The sequence below is a fragment of the Meleagris gallopavo genome, unplaced genomic scaffold (assembly GCF_905368555.1).
Source record: "Meleagris gallopavo unplaced genomic scaffold, MGAL_WU_HG_1.1 scaffold_71, whole genome shotgun sequence".
Taxonomy (NCBI): Eukaryota; Metazoa; Chordata; class Aves; order Galliformes; family Phasianidae; genus Meleagris; species Meleagris gallopavo.
Genome location: NW_028147080.1, coordinates 1,981 through 15,526, shown reverse-complemented (window position 1 = coordinate 15,526; position 13,546 = coordinate 1,981). Strand labels below are relative to the sequence as shown.

At 59.6% G+C, this 13,546-nt stretch overlaps 1 protein-coding gene across 1 annotated transcript; it reads left to right on the top strand.

Annotated features, from left to right (window-relative positions):
- Positions 1-678: 678 nt before the first annotated feature.
- On the top strand, positions 679-12,131 carry LOC104916637 (spectrin beta chain, non-erythrocytic 4-like; the record flags this gene model as incomplete). Its single annotated transcript, XM_085215500.1, has 7 exons — positions 679-726; positions 1,105-1,255; positions 3,145-4,015; positions 5,832-5,969; positions 6,760-7,552; positions 9,386-9,588; positions 12,007-12,131. Coding segments are annotated over exons 1-7 (2,329 nt in total), but the record flags the coding sequence as incomplete, so codon positions are not given.
- Positions 12,132-13,546: the final 1,415 nt, after the last annotated feature.

The window sequence follows — 13,546 nt, the reverse complement described above, 5'->3', positions numbered from 1 at the left end:
GGTGTCCCCGAGTTGGATATGGGTGTCCCCAACGGAAAATTGGGGTTCCCAATGGGATGTGGGGTGTCCCCACTTTGGGAGATGGGGGGTCCCGATGGGATATGGGGGGTCCCGATGGGAAATGAGGGGTCCCAGTGGGAGATGGGGGTCCTGATGGGAAATGAGGGGTTCCAATGGGATGTGGGGTGTCCCGATGGGATGTGGGGTGTCCAGGTCTACATGATCGACTGGATGGAAGAGATGCAGGTGCTGGGGGGCGGCCCCACTTTGGGAGATGGAGGGTCCCGATGGGAAATGTGGGGTCCCAATGGGATGTAGGGTGTCCTTGTTGGGATATGGAGTGTCCTTATGTGGATATGGGGTGTCCCAATGGGAGATGTGGGGTCCCAGTGGTGTGTGGGGTGTCCCTGAGTTGGATTTGGGTGTTCCCAGTGGGATATGGGGGATCCCAATGGAATGCGGGTGTCCTCATTGGGATGTGGGGTGTCTCAATGGGATTTGGGGTCTTCCTGACTTGGATATGGGGGTCCCAATGGGATGTGGGGTGTCCCAATGGGATGTGGGGTATCCCCACTTTGGGAGATGGGGGGTCCCGATGGGAAATGAGGGGTCCCAGTAGGAGATTGGGGTCCTGATGGGAAATGAGGGTCTCAATGGGATGTGGGTTGTCCCAATGGGATGTGGGGTGCCCAGGCCTACGTGATCGACTGGATGGAGGAGATGCAGGTGCCAAGGGGGCACTTTGGGAGATGGGGGGCCCCAATGGGAGTAGAGGGGTGTCCCAATGGGATACGGAGGGTCCCAGTGGGATGTGGGGTGTCCCAATGGGAGATGTGGGGTCCCAGCGGGATGTAGGGTGTCGAGTTGGGATTTGGGTCCCCAGTGGGATGCGGGGCGTCCCAGTAAGACGTGGGGGGGGGGGGGTCCCCATTGGAGATGTGGGTTGCCCCCAAGTTTGGTATGCGGCGCCCCCTGTGGGATGCCACCCCCAGATCCCATATTTTTTTGCCAAGGGAACACGGGTTGTCCCCAGTGGAGATATGGGGTGTCCCCCCCATGGGACCCCACGTTTCCGCCCCCCCCCCCCCCCCCCACGCTATGCAGGCCCCGTTGCTCTCGAGGGAGCTGGGGAAGCACCTCCTGGAGGTGGAGGACCTTCTGCAGAAGCACGCCCTGCTGGAGGCCGACATCGCGGCGCAGAGCGAGAGGGTGAGGGCGCTCAACAGCGCCGCCCTCAGGTTCACCGAGCTGGAGGGTAACGGGGGGAACCACCGGGGGGAGGGGGGTCACCAGGGCTGGGGGTTCACCAGGGCTGGGGGGGTTGTCACAGTGAGGTCCGTTGGGATGGGGGTCACTGGGGTTGGGGGTCACTACGGTTGGGTTCCCCAAGGGTTAGGGGTCACCAGGGTTGGGGTGACAAGGGTTGGGTTCCCTAAGAATTGGGGGTCACCATGGGGGGTGTCACCAGAGTTGGGGGGCCGCCAGGTTGAGGGATGTCATGGTGAGGTTCATTGGGGTGGAGGTCAGTGGGGTTGGGGGTCGCCAAGGTTGGAGGTCACCAGGATTGGGTTCCCCAAGGGTTGGGGGTCACCAGGGTTGGGTTCTCCAAGGGTTGGGGGTCACCATGGGGTGTCCCAATGGGAAATGGGGGTCCCAGTGGGATGGAGGGTGTCCCTGAGTTGGATTTGGGTGTCCCCAGTGGGATGCAGGGTGTCCCCAACCAGATACGGGTGTCCCCAGTGGGATGCAGGGTGTCCCCAACCAGATAGATACGGGTGTCCCCAGTGGTTTGTAGGTGTCCCCAACCAGATACGGGTGTCCCCAGTGGGATGCAGGGTGTCCCCAACCAGATACGGGTGTCCCCAGTGGGATGCAGGGTGTCCCCAACCAGATAGATACGGGTGTCCCCAGTGGTTTGTAGGTGTCCCCAACCAGATACGGGTGTCCCCAGCGGTTTGTAGGTGTCCCCAACCAGATACGGATGTCCCCAGTGGTTTGTAGGTGTCCCCAACCAGATACGGGTGTCCCCAGCGGTTTGTAGGTGTCCCCAACCAGATACGGGTGTCCCCAGCGGTTTGTAGGTGTCCCCAACCAGATACGGGTGTCCCCAGCGGTTTGTAGGTGTCCCCAACCAGATACGGGTGTCCCCGGTGGTTTGTAGGTGTCCCCAACCAGATACGGGTGTCCCCAGCGGTTTGTAGGTGTCCCCAACCAGATACGGGTGTCCCCAGCAGTTTGTAGGTGTCCCCAACCAGATAGATACGGGTGTCCCCAGCGGTTTGTAGGTGTCCCCAACCAGATAGATACGGGTGTCCCCAGTGGTTTGTAGGTGTCCCCAACCAGATACGGGTGTCCCCAGCGGTTTGTAGGTGTCCCCAACCAGATACGGGTGTCCCCAGCGGTTTGTAGGTGTCCCCAACCAGATACGGGTGTCCCCGGTGGTTTGTAGGTGTCCCCAACCAGATGCAGGTGTCCCCAGCGGTTTGTAGGTGTCCCCAACCAGATACGGGTGTCCCCAGCAGTTTGTAGGTGTCCCCAACCAGATAGATACGGGTGTCCCCAGCGGTTTGTAGGTGTCCCCAACCAGATAGATACGGGTGTCCCCAGTGGTTTGTAGGTGTCCCCAACCAGATACGGGTGTCCCCAGCGGTTTGTAGGTGTCCCCAACCAGATACGGGTGTCCCCAGCGGTTTGTAGGTGTCCCAACCAGATACGGGTGTCCCCGGTGGTTTGTAGGTGTCCCCAACCAGATGCAGGTGTCCCCAGCGGTTTGTAGGTGTCCCCAACCAGATACGGGTGTCCCCAGCAGTTTGTAGGTGTCCCCAACCAGATAGATACGGGTGTCCCCAGCGGTTTGTAGGTGTCCCCAACCAGATACGGGTGTCCCCAGCAGTTTGTAGGTGTCCCCAACCAGATAGATACGGGTGTCCCCAGTGGTTTGTAGGTGTCCCCAACCAGATACGGGTGTCCCCAGCAGTTTGTAGGTGTCCCCAGCGGTTTGTAGGTGTCCCCAACCAGATACGGGTGTCCCCAGCAGTTTGTAGGTGTCCCCAACCAGATACGGGTGTCCCCAGTGGGATGCGGCGTCCTGCAAGGGTTGGGATCAGGACCTCCTGGTCTCCATCCCCTTCCTCCCCACGGCAGGATACCAACCCTGCGACCCTCAGATCATCTGCAACCGCGTGAACCACGTGCAGACGTGCCTGCAGGAGCTGGGAGAGATGGCGGCCAAGAGACGCCAAGACCTGGAGGACTCGCGCCGGCTCTGGACCTTCTTCCAAGAGATGGAGGAGGCTGAGGGCTGGATCCGTGAGAAGGAGCAAATTTTGGCTTCCAAGACCTGCGGCCGCGACCTGAGCAGCGTCTTGGCCTTAACCGGAGAGCACAAATCCATGCTGGGAGAACTGGGCAACCGCCGCGCTTCGCTGCACCAAACGATGAAACGCGGCGAGGAGATCCTGGCCAAGCAGGGCTGCAGCCCCGAGGGCATCCAGGAGAAAATCCGCGCCGTCCGCTCGCGCTGGAAGAAGCTGGAGGAGGCGGTGGGGCTTCACCAGCAGAAGCTCCAGGAGGCGTTGAGCTTCTTCCAGTTCAGCGCCGAGACGGACGACCTGGTGCTGTGGCTGCAGGACGCCTACAGGATCGTCTCCAGCGACGACTTCGGCCACGATGATTATTCCACCCAGAGCCTCCTCCGCAAGCACCGAGCCGTGATGGAGGAGGTGGAGAGGCACGGGGCGGCCGTGGCGGCCCTGAGGAGGCAGCTGGGGGCTTTGGCCCCCGAGCACCAACGTGGGGTGGAGGTGCAGATCCGGGTGGTGGAGGTGGAGCAGCTGTACGGGGAGGTGGCCGAGGTGGCCGTGCTGAGGCAGCAGTGGCTGCGCGACGCCTTGGCCGTCTATAGGATGTTCAGCGAGGTGCGCGCCTGCGAGGTGTGGGTGGACGAAAAGGAGCAGTGGTTGCAGAGGATGGAGGTGCCCGAGGAGCTGGATGAGGTCGAGGTGGTGCAGCACAGGTGTGGGGTGTGTGGGGTTGGGTTGGGTCACGCTTCGAGGCTTCGGTGTCGCCGTGGGGTTGGGTGGGTCTTCATGGGGTCTCCATGGGGTTGGGTGGGTCTCCATGGGGTCTCCATGGGGTTGGGTGGGTCTTCATGGGGTCTCCATGGGGTTGGGTGGGTCTCCATTGGGCTTTGGTGTCACCATGGGGTTGGGATTTTGGTCTTCATGGGGTCTCCATGGGGTTGGGTGGGTCTCCATTGGGACTTTGGTGTCACCATGGGGTTGGGTGGGTCTCCATGGGGTCACCATGGGGTTGGGTGGGTCTCCATGGGGTCACCATGGGGTTGGGTGGGTCTCCATGGGGTCTCCATGGGGTTGGGTGGGTCTCCATTGGGACTTTGGTGTCACCATGGGGTTGGGTGGGTCTCCACGGGGTCACCATGGGGTTGGGTGGGTCTCCATTGGGACTTTGGTGTCACCATGGGGTTGGGTGGGTCTCCATGGGGTCACCATGGGGTTGGGTGGGTCTCCATGGGGTCACCATGGGGTTGGGTGGGTCTCCATTGGGACTTTGGTGTCACCATGGGGTTGGGTGGGTCTCCATGGGGTCTCCATGGGGTTGAGTGGGTCTCCATTGGGACTTTGGTGTCACTGTGAGTTTGGATGGGTCTTTGTTGGGATTTTGGTGTCTGCATGGGGTTGGATAGGTCTTCATGGGGTCACCATGGGGTTGGGTGGGTCTCCATGGGGTCTCCATGGGGTTGGGTGGGTCTTCATGGGGGTCTCCATGGGGTTGGGTGGGTCTCCATGGGGTCTCCATGGGGTTGGGTGGGTCTCCATTGGGACTTTGGTGTCACCATGGGGTTGGGTGGGTCTCCATGGGGTCACCATGGGGTTGGGTGGGTCTCCATGGGGTCACCATGGGGTTGGTTGGGTCTCCATGGGGTCTCCATGGGGTTGAGTGGGTCTCCATTGGGACTTTGGTGTCACCGTGGGTTTGGATGGGTCTTTGTTGTGATTTTGGTGTCAGCATGGGGTTGGTTGGGTCTTTGTTGGGGACTTTGGTGTCACCATGGGGTTGGGTGGGTCTTCATGGGGTCTCCATGGGGTTGGGTGGGTCTCCATTGGGACTTTGGTGTCACCATGGGGTTGGGTGGGTCTCCACGGGGTCACCGTGGGGTTGATTGGGTCTCCATTGGGACTTTGGTGTCAGCATGGGGTTGGTTGGGTCTTTGTTAGGATTTTGGTGTCACCATGGGGTTGGGTGGGTCTCCATGGGGTCTTCATGGGGTTGGTTGGGTCTCCATGGGGTCACCGTGGGGTTGGTTGTGTCTCCAAGGGGTCTCCATGGGGTCACCATGGGGTTGGTTGGGTCTTTGTTGGGGACTTTGATGTCACCATAGGGTTGGTTGGGTCTCCATGGGGTCACCGTGGGGTTGGTTGGGTCTTTGTTGGGATTTTGGTGTCACCATGGGGTTGGTTGGGTCTTTGTTGGGGACTTTGATGTCACCATAGGGTTGGTTGGGTCTCCATGGGGTCACTGTGGGGTTGGTTGGGTCTTTGTTGGGATTTTGGTGTCAGCATGGGGTTGGTTGGGTCTTTGTTGGGGACTTTGGTGTCACCATGGTTGGGTCACCATGTCACCGTGGACATTGGTGTCACCATGGTTGGGTCACCATGTCACCGTGGACATTGGTGTCACCATGGTTGGGTCACCATGTCACCGTGGGGTCACTGTCCCCTTTCGGGTCTCTGCGAGGATTTTGGTGTCACCGTGGGGTCCCTGTCCCCTGTCGGGTCCCCGTGGGGACCATGCTGTGCCGTTGCCCGCAGGTTTGAGAGCCTGGACCAGGAGATGAACAGCGTGATGGGCCGCATCCTGGACGTCAACCAGGTGGTGCAGCAGCTGGTGGAGGGCGGACACCCCAGCGCCGAGGAGGTGTGCGCCTGCCAGGACCACCTGAACGGAAGGTACCGGGGTGGGGGTGTCCCTCTTGGGTCCTACAACGGGATGAAGGCATCCCGAGAGTCGGAGATCCCATCCTCCTCAAGATCTTGGTGGAGGAACCGCTTGTAGGGTTTCAACGCCTGATCCTATGCTTCTCCCAGCCTGGTGGGACGTCCCCACAGAGCTTCCAGTTTTGTAGGGCATCCCATGGGGTTTTGCTCCAGTACAATGGGCCAAGGATGTCCCAAGTGTTGGCGATGGCCGAAGGAGATCCCATCCTCCTCAAGATCTTGGTGGAGGAACTGCTTGTAGGGCTTCATTCCCTCATCCCACGGTGTTCCCGGTTGGGTGGGACGTCCCCATGGAGCTGCCAGGCTTGTAGGATGTCCCCGTGGGGTCCTATTGGGGTGCAGTGGGCCAAGGATGTCCCAAGAGTTGGCGATGGCCGAAGGAGATCCCATCCTCCTCAAGATCTTGGTGGAGGAACCGCTTGTAGGGCTTCAACGCCTGATCCTATGCTTCTCCCAGCCTGGTGGGACGTCCCCACAGAGCTTTCAGTTTTGTAGGGCATCCCATGGGGTTTTGTTCCAATGTAATGGGCCAAGGATGTCCCAAGAGTTGGCGATGGCTGAGGTGGTCCCATCCTCCTCAAGATCTTAATGGAGGAACCACACGTAGGGCTTCAACCCCTCATCCCACAGCATCCCCAGTTGGGTGGGACATCCCAAAGGGCTCCAAACCCCAACCCTCAGTGGTCGGACATCCCGACAGCGGAACAGACGAGGTTCTCCACCCTGATCCTCACCCCTGCAGGTGGAACCGCGTGGTGGAGTTGGTGGAGCAGAAGAAAGAGCAGCTGAGCTCGGTGCTGAAGATCCAAAATTACCTCCTGGAGTGCGCCGAGATGAAAGCCCAAGTGCGGGACAAGCGCAAAGCCATCGAGGCCACGCGCTCCGGCGGTGCCGCCGGTGGTGCCGGTGGTGGTGGCGGTGGCGGCGGTGACCTCGGTGGCGTTCTGGCTTTGCAACGCCGCCTGTCCACCATGGAAGCTGCTCTGGTGGTGCTGGAGCCTCGTTTGGTGGAGCTGCAGCACGAGGGGGAGATGCTGGCCGCCGCGTACCCGGCGCGTGCCGCGGAGCTGCTGCCGCCCTTCGAGGAGATCGGAGAGGAGTGGGAGGCTCTGAAACGGGCACTGCAGGGCTGCGAGGATTCCCTGAGCGTCGCCGGGCGACTGCAGCAGTTCATCCAAGACCTGGACAGCTTCTTGGGTTGGTTGGTGAAAACCCAAGCGGCCGTGGCCGAGGAGGAGATGCCGGAGAGTTTGGCCGACGCCGAGAGGTTGTTGAACCGACACGCCGCGCTCAAGGAGGAGATCAATGGATACGAGGAGGACTACGCCAAAATCCAGGCTGCCAGCGACCTGCTGGCGTTGGAGGGGGCCGAGGTGACCTCCCTGTCCCTCCAGAGGTGGCTGCAGCAGTTGGACGCCGGGTGGGGGAAGCTGCTGAGCAGCTGGGAGGAGCGGCGCGAGGCGCTGGTGCAGGCGCACGTCTTCCAGCTCTTCCTGCGGGATGTGGAGCAGTGCGAGGCCGGGTTGGATAAGCAGGTGGGTGGGGGGAGGGGGTGGGTTGTGGAGGAGTGGGGGGCTGGGGGAGGGTTGGGAAGGGATGGGGTGGGTGGTGTCTCCGTGGGGAGGTGGAGAGATGGGGTGGGATGAGGTTGGCGGCATCCATGGGGTGGATGGAAAGTTGGGATGGGGAGAGGTTGGTGGCATCTCCATGGGGAGATGGAGAGCTGGGATTGGAAGAGGTTGGTGAGATCCATGGGGAGGTGGAAAGTTGGGATTGGAAGAGGTTGGTGAGATCCATGGGGAGGTGGAAAGTTGGGAATGGAAGAGGTTGGTGAGATCCATGGGGAGGTGGAAAGTTGGGATTGGAAGAGGTTGGTGAGATCCATGGGGAGGTGGAAAGTTGGGATTGGAAGAGGTTGGTGAGATCCATGGGGAGGTGGAAAGTTGGGGTTGGAAGAGATTGGTGAGATCCATGAGGAGTGGAAGAGGTTGGTGAGATCCATGGGGAGGTGGAAAGTTGGGATTGGAAGAGGTTGGTGAGATCCATGGGGATTGGAAGAGGTTGGTGAGATCCATGGGGAGGTGGAAAGTTGGGGTTGGAAGAGGTTGGTGAGATCCATGGGGAGTGGAAGAGGTTGGTGAGATCCATAGGGAGGTGGAAAGTTGGGATTGGAAGAGGTTGGTGAGATCCATGGGGATTGGAAGAGGTTGGTGAGATCCATGGGGAGTGGAAGAGGTTGGTGAGATCCATGGGGAGATGGAAAGTTGGAGTTGGAAGAGGTTGGTGAGATCCATGGGAGGTGGAAAGTTGGAGTTGGAAGAGGTTGGTGAGATCCATGGGGAGGTGGAAGACATTGGTGAGATCCATGGGGAGGTGGAAAGTTGGGACTGGAAGACGTTGGTGAGATCCATGGGGAGGTGGAAGAGGTTGGTGAGATCCATGGGGAGGTGGAAGAGGTTGGTGAGATCCATGGGGAGATGGAAAGTTGGGAATGGAAGAGGTTGGTGAGATCCATGGGGAGATGGAAAGTTGGGAATGGAAGAGGTTGGTGAGATCCATGGGGAGGTGGAAAGTTGGGATTGGAAGAGGTTGGTGAGATCCATGGAGAAGATGGAGGATGGGAATGGAAGAGGTTCATGAGATCCATGGGGTTGGAAGATTGGAATTGTTGGGATTGGAAGAGGTTGGTGGGATCCATGGGGAGATGGAAAGTTGGGATTGGAAGAGGTTGGTGAGATCCATGAGGATGGAGGATTGGAATTGTTGGGATGGGAAGACATTGGTGAGATCCATGAGGATGGAGGATTGGAATTGTTGGGATGGGAACAGATTGGGGGGATCCATGGGGATGGAGGATTGGAATTGTTGGGATGGGAAGAGCTTGGGGGGATCCATGGGGATGGAGGATTGGAATTGTTGGGATGGGAAGAGATTGGGGGGATCCATGAGGATGGAGGATTGGAATTGTTGGGAATGGAAGAGATTGGTGAGATCCATGGGGATGGAGGATTGGAATTGTTGGGAATGGAAGAGATTGGGGGGATCCATGGGGATGGAGGATTGGAATTGTTGGGATGGGAAGAGCTTGGGGGGAATCCATGGGGATGATGGGGAGTTGTGAATGGAAGAGTTTGGTGGGATCCATGGGGAGATGCAGGATGGGAATGGAAGAGGTTGGTGTCACCCGAGGGGAGATGGAGAGTTGGGGTGGGGTGGGAAGAGGTTGGTGAAGATCCACGCGGAGATGGAGAGTTGGGGTGGGAAGGGGTTGGCGGTGTCCATTTGGAGGATGGTTGTGATGAAGGTGTCCCCTCCCCCCCAATTTCGGTGTCCCCAACCCCATCTCGGCGCCTCCCCCTCCGGGTCAGGAGGCCGCCCTGAGCCGCACGGAGCTCCCGGACGCGGTGGAGGAGGTGGCTGCGGCCATCCGACGGCAGAAGGATGCGGCCACCAGCGCCGAGCTGAGCCGCAGGAGGGCGCAGTTGGCCCTGAGGGCCGGGGAAGGTCTGAAGCGAGACGGCAACGCGTACGGAGCGCACGTGGAGAGAGCCATGGCCAGCCTGCGGAGCAAGTAGGGGGCGCCGGGGGGCAGCAGGACCCCTCCTCTGGGGACATGGGGACCTCCTTTGGCATAGGGACCCCCAGTGTGGGGACATGGGGACATCCATTTTGGGGATAGGGACCCCCAGTCTGGGGACATGGGGACCTCATTTGGGATGAGTAACCCCTCCTCTGGGGACATGGGGACACCCATTTTGGGGATAGGGACCCCCAGTCTGGGGACATGGGGACATCCATTTTGGGGATAGGGAACCCCAGTCTGGGGACATGGGGACACTCATTTTGGGGATAGGGACCCCCAGTCTGGGGACATGGGGACACCTATTTTGGTGATAGGGACCCCCAGTCTGGGGACATGGGGACCTCCTTCGGGATAGGGACCCCTCCTATGGGGACACCAGGACCCCCCTGGGCATAGGGACCCCCACTCTGGGGACATGGGGACCTGCTTTGGGATAGGGACCCCCACTCTGGGGACATGGGGACACCCATTTTGGGGATAGGGACCCCCAGTCAGGGGACATGGGGACACCCATTTTGGGGATAGGGACCCCCACTGTGGGGACATGGGGACCTCCTTTGGGATAGGGACCCCCAGTCAGGGGACATGGGGACACCCCTTTTGGGGATAGGGACCCCCACTCTGGGGACATGGGGACCTCCTTTGGGATAGGGACCCCTCCTCTGGGGACACCAGGACACCCCTGGGCATAGGGACCCCCACTCTGGGGACATGGGGACCTGCTTTGGGATAGGGACCCCCAGTCTGGGGACATGGGGACACCCATTTTGGTGATAGGGACCCCCAGTCTGGGGACATGGGGACCTGCTTTGGGATAGGGACCCCCACTCTGGGGACACCAGGACCTCCTTTGGGATAGGGACCCCCACTCTGGGGACATGGGGACCTGCTTTGGGATAGGGACCCCACTCTGGGGACATGGGGACACCTATTTTGGTGATAGGGACCCCCAGTGTGGGGACATGGGGACCTCCTTTGGGATAGGGACCCCCAGTCAGGGGACATGGGGACACCCATTTTGGGGATAGGGACCCCCACTCTGGGGACATGGGGACTCCTTTGGGGATAGGGACCCCTCCTCTGGGGACACCAGGACCCCCCTGGGCATAGGAACCCCCACTCTGGGGACATGGGGACCTCCTTTGGGATAGGGACCCTCCTCTGGGGACACCAGGACACCCCTGGGCATAGGGACCCCCAGTCTGGGGACATGGGGACCTGCTTTGGGATAGGGACCCCCAGTCTGGGGACATGGGGACACCCATTTTGGGGATAGGGACCCCCAGTCAGGGGACATGGGGACCTCCTTTGGGATAGGGACCCCTCCCCTGGGAACACCAGGACCCCCCTGGGCATAGGGACCCCCAGTCTGGGGACATGGGGACCTCCTTTGGGATAGGGACCCCCAGTCAGGGGACATGGGGACACCCCTTTTGGGGATAGGGACCCCCAGTCTGGGGACATGGGGACTCCTTTGGGGATAGGGACCCCCACTCTGGGGACATGGGGACTCCTTTGGGGATAGGGACCCCTCCTCTGGGGACATGGGGACCTCCTTTGGGATGGGGAACCCTCCTCTGGGGATAGGGACCCCCAGTCTGGGGACATGGGGACACCTATTTTGGTGATAGGGACCCCCAGTGTGGGGACGTGGGGACCTCCTTTGGGATAGGGACCCCCCTGGGGATAGGGACCCCCCTTTGGGGACAGGGGACCCCTCCTTTGGGATGGGGACACCCTTGGTGGAGCAGGGACCCCCACTCTGGGGACGTGGGGACCCCCCCCTTTGAGATGGGGATCCCCAGTTTGGGGACAGGGGATACGGGGGGGGGGGGCAAGGACCCCTCCAGTGGGGATAGGGACCTCCCTGGGGGGCAGAGACCCTCTATGGGGACAGGGACCCCCCCATGGGGACAGGGACACCCCTCCTTTGGAAATAGGACCCCCCCCAGCCCCCCCAACCCAGATGGGACCACAGGGACAGAGACCCCCCCCCCCACTGAGGATATGAGAACAGAGCCCCCCCCCCCCATGGGGACAGGGACCCCCATCTCTACGCCAGGCCCCCCCCCTTTTTGGGATTAGGACCCCCCCCTCATTGAGGACATGCAGACAGACCCCCCCACCCCAGAGATATCACACCCCCCCCCCCCCCCCCCCCCATGGGGGACAGCCCCCTCCCTCCCCAAGAACAGTGACTCCCCCTCCCCAAATGGTTTTCCACCCCCCCCACCCCCCCATGCCTCAGTTTCCCTTCGATCCCCAAGCGACGTTCTGGAGGGGGGGGGGGGGGGGGGGTGGCAAAACGATGACAATTATGGGATGGTGGAGGCAGGGAGGGGGGGGTGGAATTGGGGTAGGGGGTGCCCCCCCCCCCGACCCCCCCCCCCCCCAACTTTTTTGCAGGATCCAACGCAATGCAGAGCTGGAGGAGGAGCTGCTGCAGAGGCTGAAGGAGCACCTGGAGCTGCGGAGCTTCATCCGGGACTGCGCTGAGGTGGGGGGGACCCCCCCCCCAAAATATACAGAGTGTGGGGGGGGGGCACCCCCAAAATTGTTGGGGGGGGGGAGGACACGAACCCCTCAAAAAATGTTTAATTGGGGGGGGGGAAGGACCCCATAAATACGTATGAAATGGGGGGAGAGGGTGGATCCCCCCCCAAATATATCTATATATAAAGGGGGGGGGGGCAAAATGTAGATATATATAATTGGGGGGGGGATGGACCCCCCCCCCCCCGAAAACACATTTATAATTTGGGGGGAGAGAGGATGGACCCCCCACCTAAAATATATGTATATATAATTAGGGGGGGGGGCACCCCAAAATACATCTATAATTTGGGGGGGGGGCACAAAAATATGCATCTATTTAATTGGGGGGGGGGGGAGGAGATGGCCCCCTAAAATTCATATATAAAGGGGGGGACCCCCCAAATACGTCTGTAATTTGTGGGGGGGCCCACAGTAACGGATCTGTAATTGGGGGGCAACGACCCCCCCTCCCCCCCACCCAAAATATACGTATATATAACTGGGGGGGGGGGGGGGGGGGTCTCCCAAAATCATTGATTATTGGGGGAGGGGGGATGGACCCCCCCCAAATATGCGTATATATAATTGGGGGGGGGGGGGGGGCACCTTCGAGGAGGGGGTGGGAAAAGCGGGGGAGGGGGGTGGTAGGAAGGGAGGGTTTGGGATTTTGGGGTGAAAAGTTCCGGTTTTGGGGGGGTCTGTGCGATTTTGGGGTGAAATTCCACTTTTTGGGTCAAATCCCATTTTGGGGTCAAAAGTTTCATTTTTGGGAGGGGGGTCAAAAGTTCCAATTTTGGAGTCCCTGAGATTTTGGGGATCGAATCCCATTTCTGGGGCCGAATTCCACTTTGGGGTCAAAAGTTCCGTTTTTGGGGCCGCTGAGATTTTGAGATCAAATCCATTTTGGGGGGGGGTTAAAAGATCCATTTTGGGGCAATTTTCGCTATTTTTGGGGCCAAATTCTCTTTTCTTCGGGGGGGGCAGCGCCATTTCGGGGGTGAAAAGTTCCATTTTCGGGGTCTGCGCTGTTCTGGGGGAAATTAATGTTAATTTAGGGGGAAAAGTTTTATTTTTGGGGTGGGTGCTGTTTTTATAGGATGCCCCCAATTTTCACCCCAAAAATTGCTATTTTCAGAGCACTTTTTGGGGGAAAAATCCATACTTTTGGGGGAAAAACCCTTCCATTTTGGGGAAACAGTGCTTTTTTTGGGGGCCATTCCTTCTGTTTTTGGGGGGGTGTTATTTTTATGGGCCCCCCCAATTTTCAAAAAATCGCTTTTTTCAGAGCACTTTTTTTTGGGAAAAAAAATACTTTGGGAAAAATTTTCCTTTTTGGGGCAAAACTTTTTTTGGGGCTATTCCTTTTGTTTTTGGGGGGGGTCGGTTTTTTTTTATGGGCCGCCCCGAATTT